At 35.5% G+C, this 21,378-nt stretch overlaps 3 protein-coding genes across 4 annotated transcripts in view; all 3 read left to right on the top strand.

The window, feature by feature from the left end:
* Nucleotides 1–1,047, top strand: part of LOC124630335 (nuclear migration protein nudC) — a 30,022-nt gene extending 28,975 nt beyond the window's left edge. For both annotated transcript variants that reach the window (XM_047164198.1, XM_047164197.1), the window contains exon 8: nucleotides 631–1,047. In XM_047164198.1, the coding sequence (XP_047020154.1) occupies nucleotides 631–682 (52 nt within the window). In that variant the 3' untranslated portion in view covers nucleotides 683–1,047. The remainder of the gene's footprint in view (nucleotides 1–630) is intronic.
* Nucleotides 1,048–3,837: 2,790 nt separating this feature from the next.
* LOC124630698 (protein odr-4 homolog) lies at nucleotides 3,838–7,627 on the top strand. Its single transcript, XM_047164661.1, has 7 exons — nucleotides 3,838–4,100; nucleotides 4,293–4,485; nucleotides 4,580–4,932; nucleotides 5,018–5,197; nucleotides 5,430–5,637; nucleotides 6,712–6,888; nucleotides 7,218–7,627. Exons 1-7 carry the CDS (start codon nucleotides 4,005–4,007, stop codon nucleotides 7,412–7,414), a joined length of 1,404 nt encoding a protein of 467 aa, XP_047020617.1. The 5' UTR covers nucleotides 3,838–4,004; the 3' UTR covers nucleotides 7,415–7,627.
* Nucleotides 7,628–8,250: 623 nt separating this feature from the next.
* On the top strand, nucleotides 8,251–21,036 carry LOC124630505. Its single transcript, XM_047164444.1, has 4 exons — nucleotides 8,251–8,727; nucleotides 12,719–13,222; nucleotides 15,334–15,472; nucleotides 20,502–21,036. The coding sequence occupies exons 1-4, from the start codon at nucleotides 8,524–8,526 to the stop codon at nucleotides 20,807–20,809; spliced, it is 1,155 nt and encodes a 384-aa protein (XP_047020400.1). The 5' UTR covers nucleotides 8,251–8,523; the 3' UTR covers nucleotides 20,810–21,036.
* Nucleotides 21,037–21,378: the final 342 nt, after the last annotated feature.

Here is a 21,378-nt window from a genome sequence, read left to right as displayed (position 1 = left end):
CATAAACAGAATGCAGTGTGTTGGTCTAGATTTTTTTTTATTTGGGAAATAGATTCAGATCAACACTTTTACACTTCAAATTTTCTTTCAAAGCGATATGAAGTAAGTATTTCCTATCTGATTACCTTGAGAAGAAACATCGAAACAAACTGAAGGTGTCATAAAAGTCCACACTTACATGGAAACCTTTTGAAGAAAGTGTCATACGAGTTTGAGTAGACCTGTCTAATTATCTGGCAAGCATTTGTCGATCTTCGTTTAGCTCAACAGAAATGTAATGATGACATTCACGCACCCACTTGTCCGAAATCGTAGCCACACTATTACCAGGACGTAGTTATGCAGAAACGTTCCAACCCACTGTACGCGTAAATGCTTATATCTCAAATTAAACTTGAATTTGAGATATAAGCATTTACGCGTTTCAGTTGTATTCTTTTTTATTCTAACTAGTAAAGGTACTAGAGGTTTTATTGTTGAATTATATTGAGTTTAGATAACCATATGCTAAATTTTAGGCTGTTCAATCACAATAACTCGATTTCGGGTGACTTGTGGGTTGGAACGTTTCTGCATAACTACGTCCCATTGTGAGCAATATTCTAATGTTATAATTTCCTCTATTTACAGGTTTATGGAACAGCACCCAGAAATGGACTTCTCAAAGTGCAAATTCAACTAAACACGAATAGATAATCTCAATATTCGCGGTCATGATGTCAAGTTTATTTTACAGCAAAATATTTTAATTTTACATATCTCTTCCAATTCTGTTGTGATGTAGATGATGTATTTAAACGTCAACTCAAAACTTGCGGTTGCTGCACGTATGATTTTATATTATTAAGAGTGCGTAAATGGTGCACAGTAAGAGATGCTCTAAGTAACCAGACTGGTGAACCATACATACTCTGCCATGCTACTTTATTGTTGTAATTGGCAACACATTTACCGCGCGGTCCGGCTGCTTAGGGCATTATCTGTTGTATAAGCAAACTGTAACACGATAACCTATTGTTTCTTGTGGAATAAACAACAATTATTTTCAAATTGTTTTTTTTTTTAATCCCGGAATTGTGAACAAAGCTTGACCAATCAATGATTCATAATCTTGACGTGCTTATAAAAATACCCAAGGCCTACTAAGGTGTCAATTTGCAAAATGGTGATGTTTAAAAGATATTTAAAAGTCATGAGGCCTGTTCATGGTAATGTTATCACATTGAAAATACAACACAGTAGCCTAATACTTATTTTGACCATGGACTTTGCCCCACAACATGTATTAGATTAATATATTAATAGTTTTTTACACTAGATAAACTAGCTTTTATAAATGGAAGTAAAAATAACCACAAGACTTCCCTAAAAAGGCAAAACAGCAACGATACGATGTTCCTTCATGAAGTCCATTTCTGATTTTCCAACTCCATCAGCTGGCTTATTCGCTAACTTTCGAATTCTCAGATGTCAACTGGCCTCAGTTGTCATCGGAACTTTGATGTCAACCTATAAGTTCAAAACATTGGTATTCTGTATCGCATGAAGTGGATATCGGTGGATATCGTTACACGGTTGCTGACGCCAAAACTACGATGACAACTTGACAACTCTATTTTTTTATCGACTATTATACTGCTAAGTAGGAAATACCCTATTAGCATTACATTACTACGTTTGAGAGAACGCTTTATTTTCAGCGTGTTATATGTTTAAAAACAATCTGTGGCGGTAAAATTCAGTATTTGCTTTCTATTGTGTGTGAACTTGGTGTCTAAAATTCCGTGTGGTTGAACAATATTTTAACTGAGAATATTGTGAGTATTGTAGTTATTATAAATTTTACAACGTAAACAATATTTTGATACGTAGATTCCTATGTTTTGCATGCAAAACAAAAATTGGTACACTACAGGAAGGTAACTTTACGTACTTGAGTAGGTCGTCCCATACATTGAGAGCATCGGTTACCTCACTTACTAAATGAAGGTTGAGACATGCTGCAAATTAGTAACATCAAATTATGTAATATTGGTATTTATTTAACTTTTTACGTTATAAATTCTTACTTTTAGCTCAATTGCAACAGCAGTGTTTTGTTGAGGACGTTGCAGAAACGGACGTAACTCTGCCGAAACTCGCTGAAACCTTGATTTGTTGATACGGAAATTTGACATGAATTCCTTCTCCCGTAAATCCAGAGAATTATTGCAATCTCGCATACGACGTTTCTGGATTCTGGATAAACTTCGTTTTGTCTCTTATTCCACAAATGCCAGCAAAAATACACGCGAAATTTTTATTCCACACAAAGAAAGATAAAACAAATTAAAATAATACAAATAAAAATAACACTATCAAAAAATAAAGGAAACGACTCAGGGTTTGTATTTCTATTGGAATCGCAAAATTAGAGAAATCTAATATGTCTGATGCAACAATATAGTATAGACATCCCAGTGATGAGGCATAAAACACTGCTATTTGTAGTGTATTTCAAAAAATGACATTGGCTATCAATTTGATGTCCACTGGGCTTACGGAATCGCAATATAACGTTTATCGATACAGAAACCGCTGTCAAAATGAGTCATGGTGGATATCAGCCTGTGTCGATGCTGATGACGTCATCTCATTTGGTAACTGGCGTTAGCGAATAAGAAAATAGCTGTTTGACAATTTACTGATGTACACTTTACCAATTGATGATATCTGCGAGCTGTCAGTGGAGTTAGCGAATAAGGCTACAGATCGGTTCGACAGAAGCATGTTATAGTATGGTTATCAGAGGTGGTTGTGGTGGCCTAGTGGGCAAAGAACCAACCTCTCGAGTATGAGGGCGCGGGTTCGATTCCAGGTCAGGCAAGTACCAATGCAACTTTTCTAAGTTTGTATGTACTTTCTAAGTATATCTTATACACCAATGACTGTGTTTCGGATGGCACGTCAAACTGTAGGTCCCGGTTGTCATTGAACATCCTTGGCATTCGTTACGGGTAGTCAGAAGCCAGTAAGTCTGACACCAGTCTAACCAAGGGGTATCGGGTTGCCCGGGTAACTGGGTTGAGGAGGTCAGATAGGCAGTCGCTTCTTGTAAAGCACTGGTATTCAGCTGAATCCGGTTAGACTGGAAGCCGACCCCAACATAGTTGGGAAAAAGGCGCGGAGGATGATGATGATGATGATCAGAACTACGTAGGTACAGCCACGATCTAGTATTTTTACTAGTAACTCGGTGAGTACCTACCTACTAGTTCTCTCAAAGTAGATAGGTAATCAAAATCGAAGGAAAACAGGAAAAGCCTTCTGAATTTGACTACAATGGAACAACACTATATTGGTATTTGTTAGTTTTAGTTAGTTCCGATCCCCTATTAGGCCCGGCGAGAACTACAGCATTAATTGAAAAACGAAAATGCCTTTTTTTAGCTTTCAAGTATTCTTATCTAGGCCACTTGAAAATAACGCTGATGGCAAAGAAAATGAAACGACAATGTTTGTCGTGGTATGAAGTGGTACTGGTATCGATAGACGCATGCGGTAAGGCATGAGACGCATGCTACAAAATGCGAATCACAGTATATCTACAAAATGAGATCATGGAAACTGTGGATTGATTGCTGGCAAGATAACATAAATAAGGAGAGAGAGGAAGTGGACGTCTGACATAGGGAAATGGAAGCGGAACAAATGGAATACGTTGCGCCAACCCGAAATAACTTGGAAACAGGTATCGTATGGAGGTAAATTTTAAAAATAAAACAATCTATAGTCTTTGCCGCATTGATATACCATAAACAATCATCGGACAGCTGCATTTGACAGTGACATTGACAACTAACGGGGACAGACAAGTCGACGAGAGATCGTAAATCTCAATTCTGTGACACGACAAACAAAGTTGATTAAAATTGAGAATATTAAAAGTTTTGTGAATATTTCAAAGTCAAAGTACAGTAGCTGCTAGCTATATGCAATCAACTGAACAACATAATAAATAAAAGATGGTCCGGACAGTGTATTCTCCAGAATATTGCTTACAATATTTAGAGCAATATGCTTCTAAAGAAGTATTTGTAATAGGATTGATTCTTGGGCAGGTAAGCTGATCGGCTTTTTAGATGACACCACAAATAGCTTGCCAGTATGTCGGTAAAATATGCTAAAGAACCTCTTTCATTAACTTAAAGCGTGTTTTATTTCAATCTACTCTTTCCAAAAGTAGTTTAGTTTTAACTTATAATGTACATTTATAACACTTGACTAATAGTAAAACCTCTTTTTTTTACAAGACTACTGGCGCGCGGGAGAATGTCATCCACTTGGCTCGAACCCCAGATGAGAAAAGCTCTGAAAATCCATCGGAAACCAGTTATGTGCTGGACAAACTGGAAACAAAGACGTTATTGAATGTATCTGAGGCATGGGTCGCTGACCATGCTAAACATGTCACTAGAATGCTTCCTGGTGGCATGTTTGTTCAAGGTATGATAATATATTGAAAGTTGTGTAATAAAAACAAGATTTTTGATTCAAGTTTACAAAATAAACTTAAAAATATTTACAAAAATGATTTCAGGTATCTTCATTACATGCGATGAGGACATTTTCGAGGATCCAAATAGTTTCAGTAAAGTGAAATCCATTGTGAACCACATATACAAAGCAATGAGTGTCAATCAGTACATGTTTGGTAACTGTCCTTACTCAAATGAAAGGCTAATGTTACATATGTGTACAAGTACTAAAGTGCTTACTTGTAAGAGTATAGAAGTGGGAGTGCCAAGCAAAAGTACAGTTATCAAGCCTGTTGATTGGAAATTCTTGCCCAAACCCCAGCAATGGCAAAGGTTGGACTGCTACTATGAGTTTGACGATGTCTATCCTGTGATTGTGAAGAAGAGTGGTATATCTGTTAAGCAACAGTTTCAGGTAGCCTATAAAGTCTATGACCTTATTTTATTAACAGTGATAATATTTCAATAAGTATTTTAATGTCAAATTGTAAATTTTCCAGCAAATCCTGGAATCAGCTCACAAAACAATTGAATCCAGCATCATGTTCATAGATGGTGAATTGAAAGACAATACAGAAGTACTAGAACAACTTTTCAAAAAGAAGAAACCCAAAAGTAATTCCAAACAGATGCAACAAGAACTTCCTAAATCAATGAATGTGTCATTATTTGTGCCATTTGTAAGTAGAAGTTCCTAACTGAACACAAGTTTTCCAGTCCACGTTAATGTTGAATATCAAGCCCACTGTAAATCTTAAAATATGGATGTTCATATATACATATACATTAGTCACACTGGTTATATAAAATTGTCTGTTAAGATATCAACATTCTACATGTTCCCCCTCTACAAGTATTGCCATTTTTTTTGATGTTATAATATTAATAATATTTTCTCATTACGAATTTCAGGAAAACTCTCTGCCTGAAACAGTGGAATACTTAGAATGCGATGGAAGTATACATTTCAGTGGAGTGGTGTCTTCAAGCGTGTTCATGTACCCTAAGGCGACAGTCAGTGAAACTATTGCAGCTGTGAAACAAGACATTATCAGATCACTAGCATCACGGTTCACAATGCACTGTGATGCTTTAATTGATGATAATTTACTTCCTGAAGGTAAGATTCAATCTAAAGGACAATGGGCACTTTGTATGAGATTTGGTACCCGCTCCAACAGTAACGTATGATATATCATTAGAAAGGTATTTGCGTGAAGAATAATGAAAACTATGGGGCCTGCCTCAATTAGCTGTCCGATCCGAGTAACGATAAAAATTGAATCGACATAGAAACAAGTATGTCATCCATATATGCAAATTCATTAAGAGGCATATGTCGTCAGTGTTATAATTTTAAACTCAGTTAATAGACATCTTACATTGTTTGAGATACACTCTATTATAATCTAAAGTTTGCAATATTCTATGGAGTCATACTACGGAAACACAATCGTCATCTGATTTGACAAAAGTTCAAAACATTTCTATTCATCTTTTTTTAAGAAGAAATTCATCATTATCTCAGCACCTCTTGAGGAGCAAGATTAAGTCGTAATATGTACTATGTTAACATCGTCTCCTAACTTTTCAACCTTAATTGATTGTAAATACTGAAAGACTTTCATCAAATACATAACCTAGTTCTGCGTGAACTGCAAAGGTCTGCACAGTCTTTTTTTAAAGCAGTCGGCAGGCCAACATTTTAAGAAGCCCTAATTCCTGTTTTTTGTTACTTTACCAGTTTTTATTAAATACAGTTCGATTTAAGAACTACATCTACGTTGATGATTTATGAACATAACACATTCTATTAGTCGATGTCACGCGAAACGGACAAGGATTTGGGACTAGTCATCATAGTAAACATTTTTTGCCTTGCCAAGACCTACGCAATGGTACTAGAATCAAGACTGTTGGACAGGGTACCAAAACGCCCATCGTCCTTTGATCAATCTAAACTTTCATTGAGTTTTCAATTACATAGCTCTATCCTAGTGATAGTTAAGTTATTAAAGCTCACTTAACTTTCGAACTCATACTTTCTGAACTTCCTAACTTATTTGATGTTCAAAAAGTTCTGTTAAGCAGCCAAGCAGTATGTATGATTTTGAGTTCTAATATAGCATACATACAAGAGAGTGTATAATAAGCCTCAAAGTGTCTAAGATGGATATTGAATATTTATCTACAGAAAAGGTGTGTTTCAACGAGCCACCACGCCGAGTTCTAGTTCCCGTGGGGTCTCTATACCTCTGTGATTACCTGTTTCCCGGCGAAGCGCCCGCTGAGGCCCTTCTGTCGGTACGAGAGCTTTTGGACCTACAGATCACAGAGGCTGATGTTGTCTGCGATGTCGAAACGCCTGCTGGTAAATATTTAGCTTGTTTTAACTCAACAACTTTTCTGTAAGTAGAAATAAAGATGTAGGCATGTTACATTCACCAAATCCTACTAATAATATGGATGTGAAAGTTTGTATCTATCTATGGATGCTTGTTTTACTTTCGCTCTAAAATTAATGGATCCATTTTGATAAAACTTGGCAGTAATCTAGCTTATTGTATTATATAAGCCTTATCAGTATGTGGGAAGTAAGTACTTCCTGATGTACATCCAGTACCTAGTAAAATATACTTTGCAAAAAAATGTGCTGGATTTTATTTTCTTCGTTAATAATAAACTCATTTTCTTTCCTAGATACATCTGAATTCGATGCCTTAGACAGAGATGCGAGCAGTGAGGAGCTATTGGCTACGCCTCAGGAAGCCAGCCAGTTCATGTACATTACGGGAATTTGTTTCGCGATGTTCGTGCTTATCGTCTCCATCATCATACACTACTATGACGGAATCGTCGAAGTTTTCAGTAAAATATTCTCTAAATCTGTTGTGTGAAATAATACTTTTATTTATTTTAAACTGTTAAAGCTTAAAAGACTTATTATTGTTGTGAATGACTTGTGTAAGGTTCGTTGTTTTAATTTCATTTGATTATAATTTTATGATTGATGACAAATACTGAATTCACATTTATTTTTATGTACAGCAATACTTATGGTGTAATTTGAACTGTCTTTCGCATTTTATTAAATAACGTTTTTTACTCTATTTTGAGTTTTTATTTATTTCCTCTAACCTGCTTGATGATATGATAACAATCCCTACTCGTAAATGATTGATATTACATGCCGAGCTATGTTGTACGCCATGGTATATAGGAACTTTAATTATAGAATTATTTTTGTGAGTACGTGAGTTGTTGTACGTGATTGGAGTACAAAAACTACGACTACGGTACTTGCAGAAAAACCGAGGTTCTAATAGTATTTTTTATAACATATTTAAGTAATTATTATTTCTTTTATTATCTAAAAATAATTATATCGTCATGCTATGAATCTTCAACTTAGTCATTAAAATATAATGTTCGTGCAAAATAAAATAAACATAAACCTCGTTTATTAAAATTTTCAGATGTTTGTGCTCAGTCAATGTTTATCGATTTAGTTACGCCATCTGTTGTAACGAAGTAATAAAATTACGTCGTTCCACAGATGGCATAACGTGACAGATGCGAGACGTATGCAGGTCTGTGTTTTGTGGCGCTAGTGAGATGTCAAAACATGAATGAAAGAAAGAGAGATCCGATAGTTTCTAAGACAAATGAATGCTTCATTCATGCATTTACAATTTGATAGTACAACCAACAAGTGACACTATCTACTGAATGCGCTCATCGTAATCCAGTCAGTCAGTCATACATAGGTGCAGCTGTATGGGTATTCATTGAGCGAGTTTTATTATTCTGTCGTGCAATGGTGTCCTAAACTATTGGTGTTGTGTTGTGATAACTGCAAAAACTTCATAAGTGACAGCAAATTATTGTGATCGTAAAACGATGAGGTTGTATGATATCGATTGTATTGCGTGATTAATTATTCAGTAAAACCGGTTTAATGCGAGTGTGATACGCGATAGTTAGCAGAGAGAAGACTTTGTTTACAATGGCATTTTCACTCAATAAATTGAAGAATATTTTGAATACGAACCGGGACAGCCAGCTGGCGGGCAGTGGCAGCTTGGAACCCGAGATAGGATTCAAGTTGGCCTTGCATCCAATCAGTAAAAATTTATACGTGACCGTTATCGGCGCCCGGCACCTTCCGTCCTTGTTTGGGTTGAGTCGCGCCCATGGATACCTTGTTAAAGTAAGTTCCTACTATTGTTAACTATTTTTATTATAATTTTATAATGTAAACTAAAAATAACACCCAAATACCTACAACGTAAGTAAGTAATTAATAGGACTTACATTCCTGGGTAAGAAGCTGAGATAGAAATTTCTTATTTAAGTATGTACTTTTTCGAATATTTCTATAGTTGACTCATAAGCATAACTCAGTTCTCCACTTAAAATCTGTGTCCTTACTTATCGACAACTTGTTTTTTCCTATATGAAGATCCGCAGTCAATTAGCAATACAAAATTGTTAACAATTCTGGTCCAATATCGGTAAACGGTAGGTAGGACACCTGCCTATGCAGTTACCTAATTACGGCAGCAGCACAGCAGTCTGCGGGTGACAAATCAATCTAATAAACATGAGACCTCACTGGAACTCAGAGAGACCTGCCTCTAGAAACCCTGCATACTTTAATACTGGCTGAGTAGGTTAACAGCTTTATTCCATATGAGAAACGAGGTTCTAATTACCTATTTCCAGATACTTAACCATTACCTACATACAGGTAGGTATTATTTATGTGCTAGAAATGCAGTTTGTTAATAAAACTTAGAAGAGACGTCTTCATAGCAGTGTTAAATTAAATTCATTACTTATATTAATTGGAGTTTTATTACATGGCTTACCTACGTTTTTAGCACAAAAATACGCATGCACCTCTACGATTCTTATTTATTTATACTTATTCAGAACCGGATTAAGTGGACCAAATGCACTTTTTTCTTTTGGTTGTGTAAAAACATACTCGTAAGTTGCGAATAGCGTCTCACTCAAATAATGACGTCAATAACTTAGGTAGGAGTTAGGATATATAAGAAACCAAATATTTTCCCACTTATTCAATTATTCAAGTTAGTTGCTACGTGCTTATCTCTTACTTGAGTCACTCGTTGTATATTTAGTACGAATTAAAACCCTAATTAACAAAGAATGAGATTGGGGCACTGACATTACTAAGTAGAAACATTCCTGGTTAATCTTGCAATTAACAGCATTATCTTCATCAATGCGTCATGCAGGCACGCTATAGTAGCTGACACGGCGTCTACCTACATCTACTTACTATTTGACATCCGTTTAATTGTTTTCCTAATTGAGGCCAACGCGGTGTTATGCGCGAAACTCGTTTGTTTATCTTCACTGAATTGAATTATTGAGGCGAAAACTGCAGCGGAGCACCTGTTCTATCTGTACGAGTTCGTTTACTTTTACTGTGGTTAGATAGGTAATTATTTAATTAATACGTTAGAATTTCAATCCGTAATAGAAAAATAACTGTAAATGTTTAGTCTCATACAGTCATACCTAATGCGAAACGTAGGAAGCATCTCTTTTTACCCAACTGCGCAATGCAAAGGTGGCTAATATGTTTCTCAGCCCATGTGTGTATTTATGTGGGTTTGTAACTTTTTAACAGTATTTAGATCAAACGCGTGTATCAATTTCGATAAATGATACATCCTCTGATGTGTCATAAGTAAAATAATCATTTAAAATCAGACAAAAAAGGTGTTAAAATATTAATAACAATGGCACGACTCGAATCGAATATTACTTTTGTAAGGCCAAACTGTTCATCTTCATTAAAAATATTGATAGGTACGTACGCCGATATTTCTGGCACGCAACAAAGTTTAATCACAGTTTAAATACAAACGTTTGCTTTTAAGTGATTTATGGTTCACGATAAAAGTTTTACTACTACTACTCGAGCTCAGCAAAAACATTGTAAAAGAGAGAGATGATTAATAACGAATGACTGGATGGGTGCTTTGTGTTGGGTCGGTTTAGTGAGAATGGTGGTCATTCATTTACTTAGTGATTTCCGAAACTATCTTCAATCAAACTAATGGCGGTTAACGTTGGAATAATCCGAGCTGTGTCACATCTGGCTCTGTTCTAAAGGACTTCATGGGACACTATGTTGTCCAAAGGCTTTCACATAGATAATTCTTATGAACGAAAACAGAAATGAACCGTCTAGAAATTGAGTGCAGCCTTTATAGTCAATTGGAGCTTTTAATTTTCAAGTTGTTAGGTCATGTCCCACGGAGACAGCTGGCAGGTACCCAGCTATCCACGTTTGGGTTGGTAAAGTATTTTTTGAAAAGGCCTGTGCTGATTTTTTTTTCATTATTGTAAAAATACTTTATTGACAAGCTTGATAAGTGCAGCGGTTTATTGTTATCAGTGCATTGAATATTTCAGGAAACTTATACCACTTATTAGGCTATCGACGATAAGAAGTGTGACGAGTATTTTGATTGTTTTATCTGTATTTTTATCAATGAAAGTCACTAGTTCTTGTTACGGTGCCGTTATCGTCGCTGTTATCTTTCTGCCACTGCTTATCACTTTCAATAACCATGTATTTCTTTTCAAATTCAAATTAGACCTATAATTTGCTTTGTTCTCAAGCACAGTCCTCAAATTCAAGAAAAAATAGGCATCAGTTCTCGTAAAGGATAAATAAGCTTCTAATTTTTCCCATAGGCGTACCAATGAACTTCGTATCAAAAAATGTTTGGGGTGGTTTATCCGAATCATACATTTTTATTGAATGGTAATGTTGTATATAAATCTAACAGTATACTCATAGTCGAAAATACGTACGAAATGAATCAATTTACCCACCTTCTATCTTTTTATTGTCTTCAGAAAAAAAAGTTGATGTGATAGCTCGCAATGCTCGCATACATAATCGCAAACGTCATGGTACCATTTTGTCCATCACCCTACGATAATCCTCGTTGATATGCCTGCAGCCCCAAGGGCTCGTTATGTTTCCCCATCACAATATCATTATAATGGTAAACAGTAAAAACAATTAACGAAATTGATTGGGTACGTAAATCCCCGAATTCCTTGACTGATTTTAATTATTGTATCGTACAAAATTACAGGATTCCGAAAATCCTATTCAAATAGAGTCGTCTCCCGATTCAATACCAATTGTCGATACAACTATAGAACGTAGATCTCGACATTAATTTAAATTCAATCTGCTGGTAAAATGAGCGGGGTCAAATGTACTGACTCCGAATTGTTGAATAGCTTGTGTGTCAATGGCAATCAAAGGTTTATATGTATAGCTACAGTTTGCCGGCGTTGACGACATAATATATCGAGATCGTATGTTCAGTAAAGGTTGAACCCCAATCTGGCATTAGATTGATGATTCTTTACCCCTGACAGTTACGGCCACCAAGACCATTCTATGTAAAAGCAGTAATATCATTAATTGGAATTAATATTCAGAATGGGAACCTAAATACGAAATCTTTCCGAATAACACTGACAAAGTTTTTGATAGGTGCTGTAATGGACCCTATAATGTTACCATTCGAACTGATAAAATTACCCATGGGGTTACATAATTTGAATTCTTATCTTCATAGGTAGGTACTTAAGAAATACTGTTATTCATATAAGTAGCTGAAAACAACACAAACACAGCATTCAAGTAACTTTTGCCTTGTCGTTCGTATGTAAACGAGTTTTTTATGCCGGGGTAAATTGATGTGTTTTTCACAGAACTGTCTGAAGCATGTATGTAGGTTTTGTTCAGCAAAATTCAGGGTGGTGTAACCTATGATTTTACCTCCACGTAGGCAAAATTATGTCAAGTTTTTTACCTTGGTATACGCAGACAGATTTATTAGTTTTACTACACAACTAACTATAGTTATTAAAAGAACATTAAGTTTTTTTTTACTTAGGACCGTATATGTTCTAGATCATTTGTAAGTTACAAATTGTCCTCTTAATTATATTTAGATTTGTAATGTGTTGGTAACTCATTAAACTTAACGAAAATTACAACATTCCTGCCACCAAAATTACAACATTCAACCCCCCTACAGTCTTTACCATCTTAACAACTCACAAACTCATTTCTGACGTGCGTCATCCTTTATGAGTATTAAGTTAAAATAACGACTTTCTTATCTTTTCAGGTCAAAGTTTTTCCCGGCGACAGTAGATTTGAAACATCATTACAGGAGAGTTCGTGGCCCGTGTGGAACGAAGATTTTAAATTTCAACTAAAACAAAAAGACGCAAAGAAGGCTTCAGAAAAACCTGACCTTCAAAGTTTGCTCGCCGGCCACTTTTTGTCGCTTACCATTTATGCTATATTAGAACCTCCAAAACAAGATTCAGATAAACGAAAAAATAGTAAAACATTAGACTCGAAAAAAACAGCCAAAGTGGCGGAACAGGAAGAGCCAAAAGCTAAAAGTGGATTTTTCGAGAAGACATTCAGCAGTTTCAAATCTACGAAAGCCGAGGCAATAGCACAAAAGTCTATTTTAGAGAAACGAAGAACAGTCGGAGCAGCTACGTGGAACTTTGACTCCAAATTATTTCAAAATGATCTCAAGAATGGTTTGATTGGAACTCCTGACATTTGGCGGCCAATCAACGCCATCACGAGTGGTATCACTGCGGCGGATTCACGGGTATGTATTCAAGTGTAAGGTAATTAACAACAACATTATAAGTCACTGTCAAGAGCGATGCTAATCAGTAAAAGATAAAAATAGAGTCGTAAAGGCCCGCGGAAGATATAGACTCGCTTTATGTTGAACCTATTTATAATGAACTTGATCTTGATAAATGTCGATTGCCGACAAAGGAATTATTATGGCTCTAACGTCATCATTCGCAAAGCAATTTTTCTGACTATAAATGAGTTCATTACTTTGGTCTGATGGTTTAATATTTCCTTGGAAAATATTCACACTTCAAACTTATTTGCTAACTTTCGAAGTTGTCTTAGTAAATAATAATAAGACAACTTCGAAAGTAAATAACTTTGTTGATAACTAGACAGTTTATCTTTATTATCGTTTTTCTATATAAATACTTTTCTGTTGGGTACCTCAGTTGTAAAACTGTTGTTATTTATAGAATTCCGCGAACTAAATGTACAAAATAAATGGCAAAAGGTAGGTATGCTAAAGACGCCTCTGTTTTTAGACCAAAAGCTTGTAATCACTCTGTGATTTTATGTCTGAAAAACATCAAGCTTGTTCGTGAAATTCGGATGTCAACAGCTACGAAGGATAATTTTTACTTACATGAAAAGGTTTTGAAATGACACATCTTAGAGTGATGATTTTACGATGACCACCATTGTAAACATACTGTAAAAAGTATCAAGTGTCTCGATTGAAAGCCATATAAATTTCTATGTTGAAGATAACGATATCAATTAATGCATGAGTCATGTATGATTAACATGCGAAGAGCGTGTTCGTGTGAATAAAATCTTAGTTGTTCAGTACAATAGAATAGTTTTGACCTCGGCCGATCCCCATCTGAGCTTCTACCTACGTTTATTACGATGATGTAAGGTTATAAATATGCTAGATCTTCGTGCACAGAAATTGGGTATAATTACGCGTATATCGACGTTAATAAACCTAATAACATCGTTGATTTCTCTCGCTAATTGCCGAAGTTCATTCTACGTTGAGATTATTATTGTACAATGATAAGGCACTTTGAATTTGAAGCGGATGACTTATTTTTAATTAGTCTTTATTTTACTCCCATAATGGTGGCCAGAGACACGATTTTTATTATTAGAATTTTTCGAATTGATAAAAAATTTGGTCTCATTTTAATCATAAATTGAAATAAGATGAGTTGAATTGGAATCCCGGTTTTAAGAACTGGTATTTACTGACTTTTAATTGTCCTTTGGTATCTTTCGAATTGTAACTTAGTCGTCCTAATTGGGTATTAAATTATTAAGTTCGTGTGAACTGGCCAACCGACAACAATTTTAAAGAGGATTCATTTAATCGTCGCTTGGCGGATCCGAGTGATGAGTTGATACGACCCTCTAGTAATAACGTAACAATAAATTACATGAAGTACTCATGTTCCATTACTAGGTAATCGGAACCGTTTCCAGTGAAAATGCAATAAAAGTTCAGTGTTACGCCGCGGCTTATCTATCATTCTCTTATCTTTTGCAAGCAAAAAACTCAAGAAAATCGATGCTTAAGATAAACGATCGCTCACAAGCGGCTTTGTGTCTCTTGTGTTTAGAAAAAAAATGTAAATTGCATAGAAATGGAAATGCAATGATTAAGTTGGATTTGTGTTACTAAGCTTTTACCTAAAAAAAGTATTGGTTACGGTAAACTTGTATGTTAACTAATAGCCTCAGTCTTTAAAAAAAAACGAGGCCAATCATACTGAATTGATATTAAAGACGTCTCATTCTTTAAGCAATATTCATCATTTTGTAAATTAAAATTGTTACCCGACGTACACTTTGTAGTTAGAGTGTAAACATAAAGAGGTCGTACCGAAGCAACAATCTATGACAAACAACGACTTGCAGAAACACAACGCCTTCATTTCATTCACTCATACTGCTTGTATTGTTTGGACCTCTGCCCAGTTTCCTTCCTCGTCGATCCGGTAAAACATATCTTATATCTCCGGTAATGTACATTTCAAGGCGGCCGACATATGGTTGATTGTGTGTAAACTACCCGTACGGGCCTCTAATCTGTGGCAATTAGCATGAAATCCGTGTAATTTGTGTCCGCAGAGGGAAAACAAGAAGGGCCAGTTGGAGGTAACTTTGCTGTACACGGCGAGCGAAGATGGGCTAAACGATATAGTGCAGCTCACGGTCAACAGGCTACGATGCAGTGTGCAGACGATGCAACAACAAGAACAGTTTAAAGGTAAATATCATTAATTCTATTTTATGCAGTCATTATTAGGCAGTTCAGTTCGGTTAAGTCTCGAATAGAAATTATAATCAAATACCTACCATTGCGTAATCTCTCTTAATTGAAGTAAGAAAAAACCATGTTAATGAACACCATTAACATACTAGAGCGTGCCATTAGTCATGTATAATTAATGAGTAAAACAGTTTTTTAGGTGTGTTCGCTGTAAGAGGCTTATTGAAATCAGGAAAGGACCGAGAATTCTGACATCATTTCTCTATTGTGTTTTAACAGCTTTGTGAAAATTACGGGAACACTTAGAAGTCAAAATCGCGTGCTAAGTAACGTTTATTTTTCTTACCTAAAATACTAATTCAGAGAAAATCTAAGTAAAAGTCCGGTAATGTTAGCATTTATCATAATTGCTTGTTGTATTTTCATTATAAATAGCACCTTGATTCATAGAAAAAGCTACACAAAGTTCTTAATTACATCGGCTGTTTAGACTACGCTTATCATATAACAGAAAATATCCGGAGGATAGACGCCTATCACAATATGATCTCCGTAATAACCGTTACACATTACATCGATACATTGGCCGATAACACATCACTAATTAGCAACATATTCGGTTAGTTTCCCGATACGAGCGTTCCATATGAGCCGGTGTTATGGCCGCTTATCGTGTTATATGTAACTACAGGAAAAAAAGGGCGAAATAACTCTACTTAGACTCAATCAATTTCGAATAGGCACGCTGTGTAGTGCCTTAATATGCCGTGTATCTTGTACCCTCGCTTAACGATATCGTAGGAGGGATCTATCGATAGGTCGGTAGGTATATTTAAGTTTATGTACATCTCTCGGTACAACTGTTTGAAGAAGGTAATGGTACTCGAATAAATGTGCGGCTTCGAAACCTGACAAGTACTAATGTGAGTTTTCAGCTCCTGCTCAATAATAGTAGAAGGAATATTACGTGACCTAGATTTAAAAATATATTAGAAGGCTGAAAGTGTGAGAAAACTTGTAGACAAAAAAACTGGAAAAGTAAATATGTAGGTCGACTAAGAGGCTTATTGTCATCAATCTGACAGATTTGGACTTTGAATATCTAAACACAATCTTTAAGTTAGTACGCACTTGGCTGGTTACACCTACCATTTTCATAAAAAGAAAATGCCCCCAAAATAATATAAGTAAGTGGTCCCATAAAATAAGATTGTTGGCACGATAAGAACGGTTCAGTCATGGTTATTCTTTGTAGGAGTTAAGTATAGTGGAAGAATAATGGATAAGAACATTTCCTGACCAAAAATAACTTAGGTAAATGTTGAGATCTGCTTGATGTAACCCACGTGCGGAACCGATTCACACAATGTTTAGATAAGAATGGTGTAACTATTACATTCCTACTTTGTTACTAAAGTTGTAAAAGCGAAAGTAAATCTGTCGGTCGCCGGTTTCAAACCTTTTCGCGGCAAAACCATTAACAATATTTCTACGAAGGTGGAGCTAGATTGACTCCTGAGGAAGAACACAGCCAATAAAATATTCTTATCAGAGTATAGTAGGTAGTAAACTTATACAAGCCTATGGAAATAAGTAAGCTTACAAAGTTATAGAAGTTTGTAATCCCTAGTTATTTTTGTACGAGTCTAGTATATTTAGTTTCACGTAAAATTCGACCCAATAACAGAACTGAAACAAGTTTTATTGTGTGAGTTATTAGGCTCACTTGTTTCATGCGGTCTGAAGTCTAGACGTGCCTGTAATTTATAGAACTGACCTATGAGTTAACTTTAGACATGGGTCCCATTCTAGATTTTTCTGCGTGTTTGAAGCAGTAATTTAGTAGCTGGGTACCGTGCAGTTCCCAGGTCGATTCCCAAATGGAATAAATCTCATTTAATAATTTAACGTTTATTTAAATTTCATCCAACACTAAATAAGTGAAAGGATTATCCTTTCAGAAAGAAAACCATCCCAATTTGCGGAGTGTGAAACCCAAAATTGCCCTTTTAACACTCGTCTAACCCACCTCAATAATTAGCAACATTATTAATTATTCGAGCATTTGAACCTCGACCTGTTTAGAGATTCATCAGGCGGGCACTAGTCGCGTCCGTAACTAAACTTCATTCATATTATTTATCTGTGGAGACAGGCACTCGGGGCGACGCGGCGCGGCCCACGCAATGCTGTTTGCTTATTAAAGAGGAGAGAGTTACTCAAGACGAATGTGCGTTGAATCACAACTCAAATAGCTAAGGCGACGTTTACAGTTGCGAAAGGTTCTAAAATGTATTGTCTACAAGAGTACAAATAAGGGTTGTGTTGGCGCGTGCTATGTGTTTGTATGTGCCAGTCTTTACAGTACCACCCACTCTAGCGTCCTTATACAGAACGTTCAATAAACCTTGAATTATCTGAAATTATGGTTATCAACTGCCTTAGTAATAGGGTAATATCATAGTGGAAATAGTCACCGAAATTAGTGATTATTCGAAGTTACCGATATTGTGCAAAAATATCTTTAATTTTTTCTATCTAGGTAATTTTGTTCTAAGTACATATCTAAAACTTTATACATTTACTTAACCATATAGACAGTGTTGAAAAATCGAATTCAGATTTTCTTAGTTTCAGTCGAGTATTTTAACTATTTTGTTCCGCAACTAATATATTTATGTCACACATGCTACGACTGCTACCGTCTGATTTTGCGGTCGACCGGAGCCGAACCTTATTGGCTTTTGTTCCGATCCCAGTAGGTGCCATCCTATACCGGTGCCCGGTATATAAACTGACCCATCTGTGCGTGCGTCCACACCGCGTTCACACATGTTTTCATATAGCGAAAGTTATATTTAGACACGTGCACAGACCTTACATTCACGTCCGAATGTTTACACTTAACCAGAAGACAGTTGACGTGCAAATATCTAAACATTATAAACCTCTTTATGAGCAGGCGTTTGCACAGATTTGCGACGTAACAATACGTGGCCAATTATCCCCGATTGGACGATGTGTATGATAATCCTATTCAATTAGCTGTATTTACCAATAATTACCTATTAGAAGTTTAATGATCTGCCTCATTGTATGAAGGTACTACCTATGGTCCTTACCATCAGAAATAGTTACAGTCCAATTTAAAAATAGACTAGGTAATAGTATCCAATTTTAAAACGAATATTGTGAAAATGGTAAATTGCAGCTACTCTATTTTATTTAATATTTATTACATAATAATTGTTCTATAGTAGATAGGTATAGAAATCTTCTCTTCTTCTTGGCGAGTCGATAGGTATAGAAATAATGAATTTATGTAATAAAAAAAACGAAAAGCCGTCATTCTTTTATCACAAACAATCACAGCCTAAAGAACGGTTCAATTATTTGCCAAGAATACAAAAGGTATGTGTATTATCTTTAATAAATAAGTACACGTCCTTTTATAAAAAGAATAGTACTGTATAATTATATCCTCGGTCCATAGTTAGAAACTAATTAGTAATAAGTTTAGATCTGTTTGTTGTACTAAGTGGGATCTTCGCCTGTAGCAAAATGGAGCTCAATGTAGCGTGTATCGAGCCCTTTGTAAATAGTACACGACCAGTCAAATAGAACGTCAATGGGATTAAACTGATAAGGCCTAATGTGCCTGTTGATCCTGTCTAAACAGCACTCGTAGATAAATATAGCAGTCAAATAAAAATGGATTAAGTAATCGAATATAAATAAATGTTGGTTTCAGTACGATTAGAAACCGTTTATCCGTATCTATTGGGACTTTGAGATTCAATTTCCTTATTAGAAATTAGGATAGGACCGCTCGTTGCGGAGACGTTTGAGGCCTTTGTCTGGAAGTGAACGTCTTTATAGTTTGATGATGATAAGAAATTAGACATTTTACTATCCTACCCTTAAAGGCAATGGAATCGTTATGCTAAATTCTTGGTAATGAGCGCTAAAATTCTATAAATATTTTGAAGCATTAGTACTGAACATTTTGAATGATATTTCCCAGAATAAATTTAAATGAAATAATACTTGTTTATTATTGTCAAATAGGTACTGGCTTGATCCATAGCGTTCTGCTTCGTATGCCTGTGGCACTCAGGGATAATGTAGCTTTTTATTGGTGGATGAATTCTTAGAATAAGAATCACTCGAGTACTTCCAGAGATTATCCATTATAAAACTCTACAAAGTATCGAGGGAAAGTTTTACTTGTTATTATTAAAGTAATTTTCAAACAGAGATAAAATAAATTAAAAGTCTATAATCTGTTATTTATGGTTAAGGATTTTGTGTAACCAAGATCTCTTTATTTTCAATTAGTGGTGTCTATCCTGAGTCCATCTACCTACATATCCTTTGCAACTATTTTTTTTTCTTTCTAGGCGATGGTAGGATCAAACAAGGTTTAGTTGTGTTTCTTTTATAAAAGTCCATCAGGCACAGTATGAAATAGCGAAATACTTCTAGCATGGTTCTGGTTTGGGTTAACATTCTGTAGGCTCTATTCACTAACCAATCTTGACACTCGTATAAAATATGAACTCGTAGAAAAATGTTATAAGATCCTAAAGTTTCTGATTGGAATGTTTTCTCAAAACTCAGAAACTAAGAAACAATGGTAGGGACTTACTTAAACAAGACCGAGAAAAATGTTATTTTACGTTCCTTTTTACACAAAATAATATATTTTCCGACTCGGTAAACGATAAAGTAAATTAATAAAAAGCAGCTTACATCGGTATTTACCCCATGTCTATAGGCAACAGTTTTGTATTTTATTATATTAAATTTCTGTGCAAATACATCATTTCTGTTTTACTTTGAGTGTTTTAACACATTACTCAAAGCGTACTTACTTTTACAAGAATGGCGTGTTAATGTCTTTGTTTTGAGGATTTGCCTAATTAAAATCACACCCTCTAATAAAAGCTTTGTTTCCTTTACCTAAATATCAATGTTGGTTATCATTAGCCGTATCATTTAACGTTTCTGAATGCTCTGTTTTCAGCACCGCTGTACCTGAAAGCAACGATATTAGAGGCGAACAAAGCTGAGTGCTATTGGAAAAGCGATAGATTTGTTCCCGCAATATCTGCCAGATGGGACCCGAAATCTGCTACGGTGAAACTGACAGTTTTCAAGGCTAGTTTGAATAAAGTCAGTATTTATATTAGCCTCGGATGTAAGACAAAGATGGCGAAGAAAGAAATATTGGGAAAAGCGACGATCGACGAAAAATCCGCCTACGCAGACAGTTGGAGCGAGTGCTTGCGCCAACCGGGCATACCAAAAACTTTTTGGGTCAATTTCGAATAATGGTCTTAAAATTTTTCAAGAGCAACTATGACGAACTTAGATTAAGTCGTGACAGAACAAAGTTCATTGTGAATATTTTTCGTATCGTTTAAAGCACGTTGTGAATTTTTGTTATGCTAAGATATATTTTATGACAACAATTTTAACTTAAAAATAATTATTAACGTATTATTTTTATATCACAAAGCTTAATGGATAATATACTGTACTGATATTGTTTTTTACTATGACTTGTTTTATTGACCAGGTTTCAATTATTTTAAATACCATGTGTATAAGTTCTCATAATTATCTTCTGTTCATAGTGAGGTCGCTTGAAGAAACACTTGCATTTTCGCACACAGTAAAATGACTCATATCTAGTGACATTGGAAAATGCCCTTGGGCCTTTCCAACTTCGTCATGTACAATTTTCAAAATCGATATCTACTACCGGCTTGTAGAGGTAGACTATAGATAATGCTGAAGTACCTTGTTCAGAATTAATGTATTTTATACGAAGTAACACCATACCTATAAGATCTTAACAGTTGGGCGGCGAAACTTTCAAACTCAGTTGAGAGCTTCAA

The sequence above is a fragment of the Helicoverpa zea genome, chromosome 5 (assembly GCF_022581195.2).
Source record: "Helicoverpa zea isolate HzStark_Cry1AcR chromosome 5, ilHelZeax1.1, whole genome shotgun sequence".
NCBI classification, from domain to species: Eukaryota; Metazoa; Arthropoda; class Insecta; order Lepidoptera; family Noctuidae; genus Helicoverpa; species Helicoverpa zea.
This window is presented reverse-complemented; position numbering and strand designations above follow the sequence as displayed.